General features: G+C 37.7%; 1 protein-coding gene across 1 annotated transcript; it reads left to right on the top strand.

The window, feature by feature from the left end:
- Window positions 1-279: 279 nt before the first annotated feature.
- Window positions 280-15842, top strand: MDM1 (Mdm1 nuclear protein homolog (mouse); the record flags this gene model as incomplete). The annotated part of the gene is made up of 7 exons (XM_009701165.1): window positions 280-385; window positions 2741-3096; window positions 3541-3675; window positions 5791-5946; window positions 8027-8160; window positions 10294-10393; window positions 15663-15842. Coding segments are annotated over 7 exons (1167 nt in total), but the record flags the coding sequence as incomplete, so codon positions are not given.
- Between the last annotated feature and the right edge of the window lie 1397 nt (window positions 15843-17239).

Below are 17239 nucleotides of genomic sequence, written 5' to 3'. Positions count from 1 at the left end.
CTGTATTTGTTCCTGAAACTTCATTCACTTAAAGATATAAACAAGTTTGTTGCATACTTTTTGGTGCGTGAAATTATTCCATGCTTTTTCTGCAGAGCAATCGAGTAGTTTTTGCTCTTCGGTGGGAGCGGGTTTGGAAGATGCAGGGCAGCCTGCCAGCTTAGCTGAATCCGGCCGCGGCCTTGTTGGTGTTTTTGCCCTTGGCGACTGGTTACCAACAGAAGCAGAGAAGCAGGATACGCAGCGGTCACTTGACAGACACCTCTCTGTTTGCTGCAGGGGCTGAGTGAATATAAGAGAAACTTCAAATGGAAAACCCCAGAGTTTTGTAGCCCATCCCAACAGCAGAAATCCTTGTGGGCAGGACTTCGGTCGGATCAGTTTGGTAAGCGCCCCTGAAAGCTGCCCCCTTGATTGCAAACCCCGGCGCTGTCCAAGCCGGCTCTGATAAGGATGAACCTGGGCCGCAGGAGGCCTGGAGAGGTTTGCTGTGATTGAGTGCATGGCCACAGAGAACTGGTAGTGTTTGCAGTTTGTGCACTTTATACGGTTTAAAGTATGTTCCTGGTCATGATTTAGAGTATGCTTTTGAATGCCATATTATTTCTGGCTACACTGAAACTTTCTTTTAATGTTAGTGCTGCTTGTATAAGAAGTGAAAAATACATGGTTTCTGACATGCGTCATAAGCTGAGTCCCAGACATGAAGCGCTGATGCAGTGTTGACCCATACAGGGCATGTAGAAGGAGGCATTGCATTACCTGTGGTGCATGGAAACAGTAAATAAAATTCCGTATTTAAGAGCAGACTAACTTGGGGCAAAGTTTGATACAAAGTAAAATTGTTATGAAGAATAACAGGGACAGCTAACTGAAAAAAAAGAGGAGCATTAAATGGAAAAGCTTGTGATGCTGTAGTCTAGGAGTTAGGGGTTGTAGACATTATCATGGCAGGAAAATGTGGGATTGGGAAGTAGAAGACAACGGAAGTAGCATGTGGATTGAAAGGCCCATACAGAATAGGAGTAAACTGGAGAATGACAACTGCAGTGCTTTGAAAAGGAGCAGTGAAAAATAGGAATTATTGTAGTGACACAAGACAGGTCAACAAAATCGTGCAATTCAGTGCAACTGCACTACACAGTCTGTGTAATTAGAGTCCAATATATTAATTACTACAATACGGTAAGTGTTGTAAATTACAGCCTAGTAATTAAGAACCGACCACTGGGAGTAGGGTTTGTTTTTCGTCAAGGTGCTAGACATTTTTATAAATAATTTAATCTTGCTAAAGATTATGCATTATATATAGTACTGTTTTCTTCCATTACTGCAAAATACATATTTCTTTAACCTTGCTTTCCCTAGCACGTGGATCTCTTTATGGGTACCTGTATTGAAGAGTATAACTTCCACAAATCCTGAAACACCCAAATGTCCAAACACATTAACTTCTTTTTAAAAGTGTAGTCTATGCTTCTTTTCCAGTCTAACTAAACTGCAAATTTTACAAGACTTGCAATAAAGTCGTGAGTTAGCAATACAGCAGTTTCTCCTCCTCCTCACGTTGTAGTGGTGTTTTTGTGCATGCTTGGTGTAGTTTTCCTACATTTTTGCATTCTTTTTCACTCCTGCCTCTTTTCTGGCCATTTAACCGTCTACATCTTCAAATTTCACACTTGACACCTCATAGGACATGCAGATTGTTATTGATAATTCACTTACGATTCTTCCTGTTGAAACACATAGATGGCAGTTTTAAGAATGACTTGGAACATCACCACAAAAAGTTAACAGCTGCAGGTGCTCTGAGTTCCTTCCTGCTACTTTTCCAGTGGTTTTCTGCTGGAATTATTTCCTACCACCTGTATGTGTAGTTGGACATCCAGACATTCTGTATACCTTTCACCGTAGGTTGTTCACTCTTTTTACATTGCTTTTTCATGATGTAGGAGTTTCTCTCCTAGAAAGGGTTTCTTTCAGCCAGTGAGGGGCCTTCAGTTATTTTTCCATCACAATTGAGCACTTTGCAGTTGGATTATAATTTCCTGCTTCAAATGTGTTCAGTCATTCAATTGTCTTCTGAAAATGGTGGGGTAATTTTATTTTCATCTGCACATGTGAAGACCAGCAGTTCTTTAAAGTAACTTGATACCTGGTTTTGTTACATAGGCTTTTTACAATTTTGGAAGTGTTTCTGTGTTTGTACTGTAAAAAGTCACCAGCTGTCTGAGATAGTTTAAAATCACAGTTGTATTAGATGGATAGGGATCTGTCACTGTCCTGTCACAATTGGTGGGAACCTGTTCAGCAAGATGTATTGTGTGTGTGTAGTGAGAAGTGTTTGTGGCATACTTATCACTGCAGGTTGGTTATTCTGTAGCTGTGTTAACCACATTCTTTCCACTGGCTGTGTTGATTTTGTTGTTGTTCAACTCCCAGAACCAACTTGCAAAAGATTGTCCTGTGGCCATATTTGCTTTATAAGGTTTTATCCAACATGGTCTTGGAGCACCATGTTCCTGTCTCTCTTTAGTGGAAAGGAAAGGCATTCACAGATAGGAAGGAAGACACAATTTCACAGCTGTGCCCGTAATTCATAGGCAGTCATTGCTCAAAGATACTAAAATAGTTTTTTCTAATAATCAGTTGTATGATAAACTTTTAATTTATTCTTGTAATAGAGTGATATTATGTTTTCAGTAGAATGTTTTTGTTAAACCTAATGTGTCTCTTTCAGGAATCACAAGAGAACCAAACTTCATTTCCAAGAGAAGGGTACCTTACCATAATCCGCAGATTTCAGAGTCCTTTGAATGGACAGCAGATTGTGATTTGAATGATCCACTTGAAACCGAAGCTCTTAGGACTGCAAAATTGCACACAGACCACAACAACAATGATGTGAATCAGGAAAAAGTTGAAACACCAGAAGGACCCAGACTCCCCCCAAAAGTCCAGTCACATTCAGTAGATTCTAGAGGTGAAACAGCTCTTGCCCTTGCAGGAAACAACATGAAGAGCTCTGCAGCTCCACCAAATCAAAATGAAGCATTTTCATCTCCAAAAAAGGAATTAGAAAAAATGAGTAATGGGGTAAGGGAAGATTTTTTTTTTAATTGACCAGTATAAAAATTAGTAATCTGATACTTACAGTAATTTAATGCACGTACGTCAGCCTCTGTTGTCCAACTCTCTCCTTAGTTCCATACGTTGATATTCTACGTTGTAGCTTCTCTGTTGGAAGAACAGTACTTTTGAGACCAGATTTTGGTTGCCCTTGGGTCAGTAGGAATTTGCCCTTCATGTGCCATCACTATTGATTTCAGTTCAACAAGGGTTTACCAATGACATACAGACTTTTTGAGGTTGTTGGCTATAATGAGAAAATGTATTTTGCATTCATTTAATTCATACAACCAAAAACCAAACCATTGGTTTGAAAGTGTGCATTGAAAGATATCTGACTTGCAAAACATTGTAGGAAGGGGAAGAATTGGTGTTTTGTTTTTTTTTTTTTTTCTTTTTTTATGTTGTCAGCTTCATACAGTCCTTCAGAGGAAAGCAGGCATGAATATTTCACGTTTAAATACCTTCCCCAGAAATTCTGAATATCAAAGCCAATTTGTTTGGAAGAGTCCTCATGAAAAGTCACCAATACTTGCAGCTCAACAGGTAACTTTAAAGAATCTGAAAAGTAAATGAATACTTTCTTTTATGTATCAGCAAAGTTGCTTATCTTCCAAGATTTCCTTTCTTCCTCTTTTAGTGGAGGAACGACAAACTTGAATGTTGTTAGGTGATTTTTTTTTTTTTCCTCTGAATATACAAAAGTGCAGTATAATTAGATTTGTTTCCCTGTGATTCTTTATTGTAATCAGGTCTATTTACTCATTTTCCTTATCCCTGGTTGTATTCCGTCCTTCCTAACAGGACCGTTTTCTTCTGTTTGCATTAATTTACCATAGGAGCTCTAAGATCCTACTCAATGTTATCCTTCATTTATATCATTTTTATGTTATCTAGTATATGGCTAATCAACAGAGGAATGTTCAGGTGTTCTGTATTGTAACAACACGTCTTGCCACTAAAATCATTCAGGTTTCACTGTTTATTCTCATGGTCTTTTATGGATTACCACAGTTTCTTATTCTCAGTCTCCATCTCTGTGCACGTATACTTCTAAGCCCTAAAGTGCATATTTGTAGTGTTTTTTCTTTCATGAGAATTGCTTGTATTTAAAAGTGGAGTGTTCTGATTTAAAGATACTCTTGAGGCATTATAATATATATCATGAGTTTTTGGACTTTGTAGGATTGGAAATGCTGCTATTTCTAATCAGACCGTAAGGAGTAACTCTGATTATGAGACTGCTTTGTGTTTTCAATTCATTGTTACTGAGATCAGGACTTAGGAGACTCAGTCCATCTTTTGGTAATTTTACAGCATAAAATAGGCACTTCTGCTTTTATTTTGTCTTCTGTTTGTTCACTCGGAGCATATATGTTAATGGGATTACTACAGATGGTGCGTGCTCTTTTTTTACCCACAGGTAGCAGGTTTGTTCAGTAACAGCTTTCAGAGGCAATAAGTGTTGGTAACTGGGATCGATCACTATCCTGTTTTTTTCTGTTGGAATGCCAAGCAGGTGGACTTACTGTGAGAGACTGTTTCCCAGCAGTCCCATATCCAAGGAAAACTCACTGAAATGCATGACAATAGTATAGAAGCCAAAGGACCATTTGAGGAAGAGGCAGGTCCCAGAAAGTCACCTTAGGGAAAATTTCATAGGGAATTCCATTTGATTCTATTAGAAATCAGTTTGGTAATTTGATTATTGATGCTTGTGAACATTGTGCTGTTTCAGAAGAAAGACTGTGAAATCTAAACCGGCAAACTTTTTTTCCACAGCTTATACAGAATAAAAAAACTGTAAGAATAAGCGTTAGGTGCTATAAGTCCTTAGATAAATAGAGAAAATCTAAATAAATATAAATGTTTGCAGGTTCTAAACTTAAGATTAGAATTTCATAATAAAAAATTAACATATTACCAAACTGATATTCTTTTGATTGCTATTGCTATGATGAAGAATATACCTGAATACTGAATAATGCCAGTACCTTTCCCTTGAAGAGATTCTGTCAAAATATCAAAGCTATCCAAGTTAGGTTATAAGTCAGACCTAAACTCTAATAGCAAAGCTGGGGAAAACGTATGCTTGTGACATATGGCAAGGTCTTTTAATTCAGCACCCCATGAGGAGATGTTACCTGACCACATACTAGGCAAATTCTCTACCTTGGTTTATAATATAGAATTCATTGGAAAATAGCGGATAACTCAGATTACCCAAGCCCTAAGCATCCAGTTCTAAAACACAGAACAGTCGTCTGTTACTTATGGACTGGACATGTACTGAGGACTCATAGGGAAGTTTTCTGGCATACGTTTTAAAAAATAGGGTCCTACATATAACTCCGAAGGTGCGCTGTCTTCCCAAATAAACAAAACCTCTGTTAGTGAACTTCAGTAAGAACAGTGTTTGACCACAGGTTTAACTGTGTCTGACTCGGTCACTTTTAAATGTATTTTTATCAAAGTAAGTTTCCCTGCAATTTGTCCTAGAAGTTAATTTGTCTGCATATGCTGTATTTGTACACGATTTTCTCTCTGCTCATATGTGAGTGTATTTGCATGAAATGCTTAACTGATTTTGAAAATTTAGCCTTAAGGTAAGCAAACCACACTCTTGTTGTTGTTGTTGTTGTTGTTTTCTTTCCCCCCAAGGTTATTTGCAACACAGGTAAATCCATATCTCCATTTAAATCTCCTGCAATTACTTCTGAAACTGCATATGAGAGAAATTTCAAAGAGTCTTCTGCTGTAGTGGGTCCACAAGAGAGAGGTAGTTCAGAAGAGAAAGAATTTCCGGTTTGTGAACAAGTAAATATTTCCCTAAAAGAAAGGCATTAGAATACTTCTATAATTTCAGTTGTTCTTTTCTATAATGCAAGGATAGATTTATTCTGAAATTTTTTAGTTATATTTTAGAGCTGTTGCTAATGACACTGAACTCAGTAGTGACTTTGCTATAAAAGACTGAAAATAACACTGTATAGCTCTGCTCTTAGGGGTTTCTGTAGTGGGTTCTGTAGTTTCTATAGAGCATTTGTTTAGTTTACAATGACATTTTAAGTGTGTTTTTCCTATCATCTTAATTTATGAGTTTTCAAGTGGGTTCTTTTTTTTTTTTTTTTAACTTTGTTTTTAGTCATTAGAATAGTTTCTGAAATCTAAATCTCTGATTTATACTCTCATTGCTACCAGTGTAGTCTGTTGGTATGCAGGAGGGCTGGATGGGAGGTCAGGGACTTTTGGATCTCATAAATCAGACATAGTGTGAATTAAAAAAAATATTTTGACACATGGAAAATGCCACAGTTGGAACTGATTTTCAGCCAATAGTTGTAATTTGAAGAAACATGGAGAAAGGGTTACAATTAATTTCCCTTTGCCTTCATAAGATGAAAGTAAGTAATTATATTTAGCACATGACTATAACAGAACATTGTGTAGCCTACGTTTGCTGTGTTACTCGGTTCAAAACATTAAAATGTCTTTTATGAAAGTAATTAGGCTGTCTGAGGCCTTTTGTTTCCTTGTCTTGGTGTTGGCTTGGACAAACTTAAGTGGACTCGTAGGAAACATGACTATGGCTGTTTTACCAGATACATTTAATGAAATGGAATTATTTCAGACTGAGACCTTCTAAAAATAGGTGAGCACAGTTTAGACTGCGTGACAGCTAACCTATTTTGCAAGGTGGACATATGAATGACTATTTTTGTACCAGCTACCAAGTGTAGTGTTGTTAAATTCCTGCAGGTTAGCTAACCGTCCTTCAGGTAGAAGGACCACACATGAGTTTCTTCGGTACCCATCTCTGTTCCTTGGTAAAACAGAAAGCTGTTGTCAGACAGTGTGTTCTCTAGGACCATTACTGAGCAAAATGTATATTTAACGTTGAGTGCCTGTGGCTCAGCTTAAACCATTGGTACTTTTGAGGTTCTGAAAGATGATTGTTGACTTGGAGGCCTAATCATTTAAAACTCAGACCTACCCAGTGCTTTAAATCTCATCTGAGAGTGGGGAATTTTATGTCCCCTTTTGCCTCTTTTAGCAGATGTGAAGGAAGCTTGAAAGGCATGAGGTTTTCAGGAAGCATTGCTTTGTTTTTAATATTGGAAATTCAGGTTAGTTTTCCCAATAATAAAGAACTAAGAAAGTGAAGGAAGAGACAACATGAGAAGAAAATTTTGGTGAAAGTGTCTGAACCACTTTTTGTTTATACTGATTATCTCCTCTCTGATGAGTATCGTGCAAAAATTTTGGGGGATTTTGGTAGGCTTTTTTTTTTTTTTTGCCTGCCTTTTTTTGAATTTGAACAATATTTGTGAAGATCTCTAGGAAATCAGAAATCATACATGAGATTTTTCAGGAAGATAAAATAAGCAGGAAGAAAAAATATTTTATGTGAAAACCGAAGAAGTCAACAATTCAATCTCACCTTTTATAAACCAGAATGGCAGGAAATTAAAAATTTGCCTTTTGGTTTATTATAAACTGGTTTATATTGCTTGACTATAAAGCTAGGAGTTTTTGTTGTTTTTTTTTTAAATTATTACAAATTCCAGAAGTATAGATGGTAAGTCTTACACAACTCAGGTTAGAATGCACAGGTATCGTATTGTTTTATTTCTATGTTTCACGTTAAATTCATTTTGTGAAGTGTACAAAATGGATCATCAACTAACTGAATGTTGCACTTGGAATCCTATCTTTGGCATTTTGCTAGTTTATTTTTGTATTAGCAAAGAAATGTAAAATTCTTGTTTGTATTAAATATACAAACCAGCTAACACTAAAATAAAATTAACTTTCTGCAAAAGCTTGATGTCAAAAGGAATATGAGGGTTTTCAGATTGATACCTAATGTGGTATTTTTAAACTATCTTTGCCTTAGAGTAAGAGGGAAGAACCGTTTCAAAAGCCAGCAGAAGATGCAGCAAAACAAGGGAAATCAGAACAGAAACATCCTAAACAAAAAAATAAGCAACATATCAGTCCAAAGCCCCTCTCTTTACATACAAGTCATGGGTATGTATAAAATAGGAAAACCTAACCTAGTGAGTAGGTGTACAGCAGCTTAAAATTTAGAATGATGGATGATGGACCTTTAAATACGTGATGCTACAGTTGCAGGGGCAAATGCCCCCTTGCGACACTGGAATTGAGCTTCCTGTGGGTACATCTAAACCTGGTGTTAATTTCCATCCCCTTCTCTGGGCAGCAGAAGTGGAAGCTTTGTAACCACACTCGTTCAGTTGAACCTTCTGATGCAATGATAGTAGTATTAATAAATTTAACATGAATGAAATTAAATTGGTGCAGTGCTGCTACTAAACTTTCAGCGAGTGCTTTGGCAGTTGTAGTCACCTTTCAAACTGCTCTCCTGTGCTTGCTCCACACCTTAAAACTGCGATGATTGTACTTGATGTCTACTTTTTCTAGTCCATACCACCTTCTGTCCCAGGGTACCAAAAGCAAACACATGAAGTAAAGGGAAGTAAAGAAATCTGCCCCATTTAGGGTAATCTGACAAGCATGGAAACAAAATGAAATTGTGTTCACTGAGCGCTATCAAAGTATCTTTTTCTTCTGCCACATACCTACATTGCAGGAACTGAACTCGTTCTGAGATATGCCAAGGTAAATAAAAGCCCAACATGTATGTAGGTATATGCATAAATGAATCCGTCTCTGCTGTCTTTGTGCTTAATGTATGTCACAGTGATTGCTTTGATTCACATGACTTTCTAGCAGTGTGAAGGCATTAGATTAAAGGTAGGAGAGGAGACTTACCTAGGTCTGAATGCTGTTGGATATTGGGAGATAAATACAAAATGATCACCCAAAATTCTATGAAATTAAATTGCTTTATGGAAAAGTGAATGGATATAGTGTAGTTAAAACCTTTAACTTTTTGGTTTTCATAGCTCTTTGACATAGTAGATGGTAGTCAATTTTGCAGTGAGTCATGTGTAAAATTCTTGATCATTTACTATGACTTTTTTCATTTAAGGACAAATTTCTGCCACTTACGCCTTCAGTGTAGTAGCACAAGACAAAAGTTTCCAAAGCAGTCACTGGGCAAATAGCGCTCAAAATGGGCAAGTTCTCAATATGCAGACAGGGCTTTCACTTTGTATGCAGGTGGCATTGCATGGCCTGCTTTTGCAGCAGAATGACTGGGATGAAGGCACAGAGTGATGTGTTTTTTGAGCTAATCCGTTAGTTTTGCAACCAAAACTGAAAGAATTCTGTCAGTTTCAAAGAAAGGAGCATATGGAAATAAATTTTGAATATAAAGGGTTTTTTTTTGCCTTGGTATTTTTCTTTTCACAAGGTGCATTTCATTCTCTGACTTCAGGCTTTTATGATCTATTTCTGAAGAAGGACTGAAAAGCGGGCTTTTTCACCCAGTGCTGAGTATATTAAAGTGAAGTTAATAAGATTCTGAAGCAAGATTAAAAACAAAAACCTCTTTAAATTTAAACTGATAAATCCACAGTTCAGTGCTTAAGGACTTGAAGTATTGCTTATTGCCTGCTATAGATGTCATTAATTTTTCTGTGTGTGTATGTGTGTGGCAGAAGGGAAAATGAATCCATCTTTTCAAGTTCTGAGTCTTTTTGAAGATCAAAGCCAGTAGGACATAGTTAGGTGAATTATACTGACCGTTGTTCTGGTAGTCAGATGTCTCTAGCCCCAACAGTTCACCTCACCCGTATGCAGAGCACCTTTACGGTGGAGTTCATAGAAGGAAATGTCTCAGACACCTTAGTGCCAAACCAGGCATTTTTACTTAAATACACCCTCATCAGTGACTTAAACCAAGATACTGCACTTTGCATTGAAGTAATGGAGGCTTATGTGTGGATTTGACTGTCAGGGCAAAAGCTTCTGGCAGAAGGGTTGTGAGGAAAAACCAACAGGAGTAACTACTTGAAGAGCCACCAACTGTGAATGAGCTTTTTCACAGCTTTCCTGGTTGCGTTGGTATGGATGAGCTGTGTTTCAAAGCATGCATTTTTCATATCTCAGCCCTGGCATTTAGGTGCAAGTATACTTATGATTGTTGATGTAACTTCAAAAGTGCTCTTTAAGAGCATTCTGGATACCAAGCTTTACTCTTTCTGTCTTTTTGTCCTCTCATTCTTGATTTCTTAGGAAGATGAACACTGAATATAGGTCCAAATTTTTGTCTCCAGCCCAATATTTCTACAAAGACGGAGCTTGGTCTCGTATTAGGAGTAAAGTTCCCAACCAGGTGAGTATTCTTAAAAAATCTGAACACTGAGTATGCTTTGTATTTTGATTTTTAGATACAAAAACTTTGAATTGTGGTGTTTACAATCTCAAAACTGTATCTTATAATGCTAACAACTCAAGCTCCCAAAGGTGAGAATACAAAGATGATTAGGTTCTGACAAGTCAGTATAACACATAGCAAGAAAAAATAAAAGATGGTGTGACTTAAAGAATATATTGATGTGACATCCGAAGTGAGGGAGGAGTTTTGTTTCCCTTACAATCAGTCATTCAGAACAGAGTCTCTTGGAGCAGATAACCTCGGCATTGATGTTCAGCCCAGTTTTAACAAGCAGAAGTTTTGAAAATGCAGCGCTGGATGATAGGAGACTCCAAGGAAATAAAAAGAAAAGGCCAACATATGTATCAGCCTAGGTCAGCTTGATAGTCACGCTCAGTTTGTTAGCTTGTCATGCTGAATCCATTCAAAGCAATCAGCTGCATTCAGTCATACACAACATAAAACTGAGAATTTCTCTTGCAAGTTTCAGCCAATCTAAGTATTTTCTTGTAGTTTCTTGAGTAACTGTGATCAGTATTACACTGTATAGGAACTCACTTGACAGAAGTCTGAAAATGCTGAACAGCTTCAGGACCATAGGATTTCTTGGCAGGATTTTTGAGTATGATTTCCTGAATTGTTTAAGCAAAAACTGTTCGCAGTGTGCTAAGAAACTCTTAAGGCGAGTTCTGCAACTGTCAGATTTCACTGAATTGACTTAGGTTTCTCACAGCTGATAGAGGGAACCTTTGTGAGACATGTGAGCTGCTAAATGTGTGGCAAATAATTGGAAATATGACGTTTCCTCATCAGTTGAGACCAAGCTGATGTGGAAGGTGGAACTGGAGCAGGTGGCTCTAGGGTGTTGGGCTTTGAGATTTTGAAAATAACATTCTCTGAGAAATGCAGGAGTAGTGTGGTAGTATTCAGTTCTGTGTTTTCTCACTGGACTTAATCTAGCAAGTAATTTTCTTTTTAGGCGAAAAGAAGTAAATATTGAATATATACAAAATATTTAATGATAAATAGATCTCAAAGTTTAAAGTATTTTGTAGTATGTGATGATTCATAATCAGATTTTGTGTATGCATGCATGAGATAATCCATTCTGTGAAAACACCCTCAAGAGGATGTTAGAGGACTAAAAGTAAGCAATATTTTTATTTTTGATACATATTGATATATGCATTAGGTTTACAGTAACTAAGGCTGTAGAACATTCTCAACTATTGCATGTAGTCTAAGTGGTATACAGAATGTTTCTGTAGAATATTATGTAATTTTTCTGGCATATAAGAGTTTAATTTGGAGACTGGATGTTGCATCAGTAACATTCCAAACAGTCAGGAGCAGTGCTTAGCTTCAAGAGCAAGTAAAGGGAAAGGGACGCATTACCTTGGAGTATGTTGTGTTTGTGGCACAGCCAGCTGGGATGAGTCACTGCAGTACAATGAAGGGAAAGAACGAGGAGACTGCGAGTAGAGGATGGATGTTCTCCTTTACCAGGCAGAATCCTTTGTGGGTCATGTTTCAGAGATGTAGGAAGTAAATATATGCAGCATTTAATTACAGTGTATGAAAAACAAAGACGTTCCTACACTGTAGGTAAGTGTTTTGGATGTGTCTGACTTTTCCATGGAGATTTTCTTGCTGACAAGGGGATTGCAGGAAACTACTTGGCAGTAGGCATGAAGAATTCAAAAAAGAGTTACTAGGATTTTTAGGGACTTCTAAATGAAGGAGTTGTGCTGGGTAGCTGGAAGAGCCAAATTAATTTTAAGACTGTAGTAACAAATATTTTATTGATGACAAATGTGCTTAGATTATGTACACATTTTTCTGTATGCATACCTACATTAGATCCTAGTATGATTTCGTATAGAAGAGACTTTTATAATTGGAATTGTCTGAATTTTTCCTGTCTCTGTTAGACTTTAAATCACATGCCTGTGAGCGTATGTCATAGTTTAACTCCAGTAGGCAGCTGAGCCCCACAACCACTTGTTCAGTCCTGCGGTGAGATAGAGGAGAGAACTGGAAGTGTAAAAGTGAGAAAACTTACCTCAGGTGAGCTGAGATAAGGACAGTTTAATAGGTAAAGCAAAAGCAGTGTGTGGAAGCAAAGCAAACCAAGGAATTCATTCCCCACTCCCCATGGGCAGGCAGGTGTTCAGCCATCCCCAGGACAGCAGGGCTCCATCACACCTAACGGTTACTTGGGAAGACAAACACCATCACTACAAACATCCCCCCTTCCTCCTTCTTTCCCCTGCTTTATATGCTGAGCGTGACACCATATGGTATGGGGTAACCCTTGGGTCAGTTGAGACAGCTGTCCCAGCTGTGTCCCCTCACAGCTTCTTGTGCACCCCCAACCTACTCACTGGTGGGGCAGTGTGAGAAACAGAAAAGGCCTTGACTCTGTGTAAGCACCTTTCAGCAACAGCTAAAGCATCCCTGTGTTATCAACTCTGTTTTCAGCACAAATCCCAAACATAGCACCATAGGAGCTACTATAAAGAAACATAACTCTATCCCAGGCAAAACCAGTACAGCGTATCAAACTAGGTTTGCTAGTAGACAAAGAATAACATTTAGCTTGTATAAATGTGTTACTGTGGGATTTTTTCTATACAGAGTTTTTTTAATTTGCTGCTGTCTTGTTAATATTTCCATATGTATCATTGAGGGTTATAATTCTTAATAAGAAACTTTTTGTGGGTTTAGTGAAAGCAAAGACCAAGGTTAAAGTTTGGATTTTTCCAGTCTTCAAGACAGGTTCGAAGAAAACCAAGGTTAATTCTTGAAACCTCTGTTAATACAAGAATAAAAATCCTGATAGACCTGAATCTTGGACAGATTTAGTTTTGGTTTGGGGTTTTTTTTTTGTAGCATCCATCAGTATTTTTGCTTCTAAGAACTACAAGATGGGATCCAGCGTGGCTAAAATAGTAGGATTGAATAAAGTATTTCATTCACGATTGAGACATAAGAAAGATTCTAGCCATTTGAGAAGTATGTTAGTAGCAGGTTAATGGAAGTGTGCATAACTTGGAAAAAGTGTCAAGCACATCGGTTTTATTGTAAAGCAACAAAGATACTTTGACCATTCACGGTATAGGCTGCCCAACAGTCCTGGTTTTTGCATGATTCCATACCTGTTCCCATGCTAATGCACTGACGTGATGAGAAGTGTTCTTCAAAGCTGCATCCAACTTCTACGTCGGGTGGGTTGTTGAAACTCACCCCTGCCAAAGGTGCCTTACAGGACATCTCTCACTTAGCATGGGTGATTAGATGATAAGCTGTGACTGATCCAGTCTGGTTTCTCCCTTAGTTGGGACTGCACATGGGTAACTTTGGGTCCAAAGCAGACTTTCTGAAGTTCTGAGACCAAACAGGCAAATACCATAATAGAATCCTGTTACAACCTTAGCCATAGTGATTACCCCTGGGCTGCTACTCCTCAAGATATTATTAGGGTTTGCTTTTTAGCAGTCGAATGAAAAAAATCTCTTCAAATTACACTTTTGAAAAACTGATGTGGGCAATTCATAATCACAGTAGGACTCTCTGGGGCCTGTGTCCTGCTGAGATAATGCTGCCTGCTGAGTCACTGAAAGAGACGGTTGTCCTTTGTACTTCTTCACAATTCACTGGAGACATAGTATTCTTCCTCCCCCTGCAGTGTCCTGCTGCTCTAGATTTATATTCCTTCTGTTGTGGCTATCATAATTAATTTTTCATTCTTCTACTTAAAGTGAATAATGCAGTAAATCACTTGCACCTCAAACTTTAAACTCTCCTCTTAAAATGACAAGCATATATTTTTAATGGGCCCTTCTTTGGAAGTTCAGCGGATCAAATTGTGGGATGTTAGCTGGTGTGGGCTGAGTGGATTTCCATCTGCTGCATCCAGTTACTTTTAGTGGGTTTAGCGGAATTTGGCCCAGTGACTCTCTTTCTTGCAGTAAGAACTATGTGAAGTCTGTCATGAAAGAAGAATAAAAAATAAGAAAAGCTATGAAAATGTGCTGGAGGAAGTGTCAGTATTACTTTCCTGCTCTTTGAGAAAATAACTGATTTCCTGTGAACCATTTTTTTTTTTAGTGAGCCAGAATTCACACAACAATATCACAGTTATTTTTAATAATTTAAACATAAAAGTTTTCTTGTTGCTTTTTCTTCCTGCACTTTAATTGTGTTTGGGTGAAGTACACAAGACAGTGTGAGTGTTTAAATAGTTTTAACCATAAAAATGATAGTGTATAATCAGCAGTATAATGTCTAAAGAAAGGGCTTATCACTTTTATTTTTTTGAGACTAAACCTGGCATCTGAACAGTTTTGTATCTCATTCTTACAGTTACTGACAGTCCAGAAGAAATGATTTTGATGTTATGTCTTAGATGCAGTAGCACCAAGAGTTCTCATGTAATCATCAGCTCCTCACTGAGATAGGATTAATGTAGCTAGAGACAGTTGCAGTGTTCACAGCGTACAAACTCAGTATTACACGTGCACATACATCTGTTGACTTGAAATAATCAGAAATTGGTGGTGAATGTATTTTTGAGTGTTTATGCTTAGGAATCTAAATAAATTCTCTCAAGCTTGGCAAAAACTGGTGAAATACCAGTGCTGATGTATTTGTTTTACAGCTTTTTACTGAATCTCAGGGAGGCAGCATAGAGCTATGTTGACAGGCTTTTAGTATTTAATTTCTTACTTAGACTGAAGTAAAGTTACAAAGATGATTATAACAATACAGTGTTGAGAGAAAAATAAGGGATTTAAAAATAATTGTATATTCCTCTCCTTAGGCATCTCCAAACACCCTAAATTCGATGTGGTATATGGAGGTTGGTTGCATTTAAATTCCTATCTCAGTGTTCACAGCACTGTGTCTGAGTGCTGATGGAAAAACTAGAATCCAGCACTAAACTTACTCATAGTTGCTGCATTAGTTTTTGTGCTCATTGAATGAATAATTGACAATTTTGCTTTGGCTTCATGGCTCGTACATGCTTACTAAATATACACTTTTGTTATTTTTGCTTTCTTTTTGTTGCATTTACTGCGACATGCAACTTTTATGCTGTTGGTGGCCCTGTATTGTGAGTAACTTGCCTTTCTCCTCTAGCTGCTGTTAGCTAATGCAAATACTTTATAATAGCCTGTTACTGAACTTTAAACAGACATGCAACTTATGAAACCTTGATGCATAGGTGAGAGAACTTCGAGAAAGAGCAAAAGCTTACAGGCAACGAGTAGAGGGAACACACTTCTCCCGATACCATCTCAATCAGATCCTGTCTGATAATAACAGTCTTTGGGACGTCTCCTCAAATTCCAGTTCAGAAGAAGGCATCAGCAACAACATCAGAGCACTAGATCTTGCTGGGTAAGGCCGTCATTCCTGCCTATTATTCTGCAGCTTTGAAACAGAGCAAAATGCTGAATATAGGCATCATAGCTGTGAGATCTTGGATGACTGTCTGTATTCAAGATGTGATTGGACAGGGTGCTCAATAATCTCATCTAGGCTCCCTTTCCCCATGGACAGTTGGACCAGATGGTCTTTTGAGGACCCTTCCAACCTGGACTGTTCTGTGATTCTGTGATACATAAATTCTCTAGAGCGGATGAGGGCATTTACCCTTTCACAGGTACATCCATTGGTACATGCTCACACTGAAAACGAGGCACAGCCCAGTCTTCTGAAAGAAGAGAAAGTTTGTTCTTTATAGTTCTCCACAAATGCTTATTTAGTGTGGCAACCTTAGTGTCATCAAGTCTGGAGCAATTTTGCACTGAGTCATGCTGAAGTAGTATTTTTCTTTCCACTGGAATGATACAAAATATATTTTGCCCACTCAGATGTTATCGATGTTCTTGTCAGGATTAATCTATCTTGTGGTTGAGTCTTAGACACTTTAGATCTAAGATGAAGACTTAGGAACTGGAAGTGGTGTACGTCCATTTTCTCCTTTCTTTGAAAGCCATCAGAATTGGCAGATACTAAATCCTTTGCTAGGAAAATTCAGGATTAGTATTTTACTAAAATGTACAGACAGCTATTGCTGAAGCAAAGAGGGGAAAAAAAAAAGCCATTTTTGCCTTCTCTGAGATCTGATATTTAAAAACAATGCCTTGGATGCCTCTGTAGTCCACTTAGACTGCTGTATGCACACTACTTGTCTAGCGTATGTGGGAGACATCTACCCGTTTGCATGACTAGCTCTAATAAGGGTTGAGGGATAACATATGAAAGAGTATTTATTATACTATAATGTGTGATATTAAGCATGGTGTAAGTTTTTTTGTTTACTGGTTTGGTTTTTTGCCTGTGAAATACAGATCCTCTTACTGATCTCATTTCTGTGTACGGGGCTAATTTGCACTGATTTCTGTGAGCAGTTCAGAGTTTAAGACTTTCAAAAGTTGTGTCTTCTGAACTGCTTGGCTTTCAAAATTGTGCCATCAGACAGTGCCTATGCATGGAACTCGTTATTTTTTGAGCACTTCTGGTAATCTAACTTGTTGGTTAAATTGGAAGTAGAACCCTAATTTTACATTACATTTTTGGAAATGGTAATCCGGGAAGAGTTTTTATAGAATCTAGTTTCAAAATGGGTTGTACTGAAACATCATTTTAAAACTTCAGTGGAAATTTAACCATTGATATGTCAAATGTACCACTTTTTAATATCAGAGCTGTACTTTTGGCAAAGGACTGAACTGTCTGAATGTGTTCTACATAGACACCTGTATAGCATGCAAATGAATGGTATGAAACATTGCT

The sequence above is a fragment of the Cariama cristata genome, unplaced genomic scaffold (genome assembly GCF_000690535.1).
Source record: "Cariama cristata isolate BGI_N322 unplaced genomic scaffold, ASM69053v1 scaffold12165, whole genome shotgun sequence".
NCBI classification, from domain to species: Eukaryota; Metazoa; Chordata; class Aves; order Cariamiformes; family Cariamidae; genus Cariama; species Cariama cristata.
Note: the sequence above shows the minus strand (reverse complement) of the source record. Positions and strands in the feature narration are given on the sequence as shown.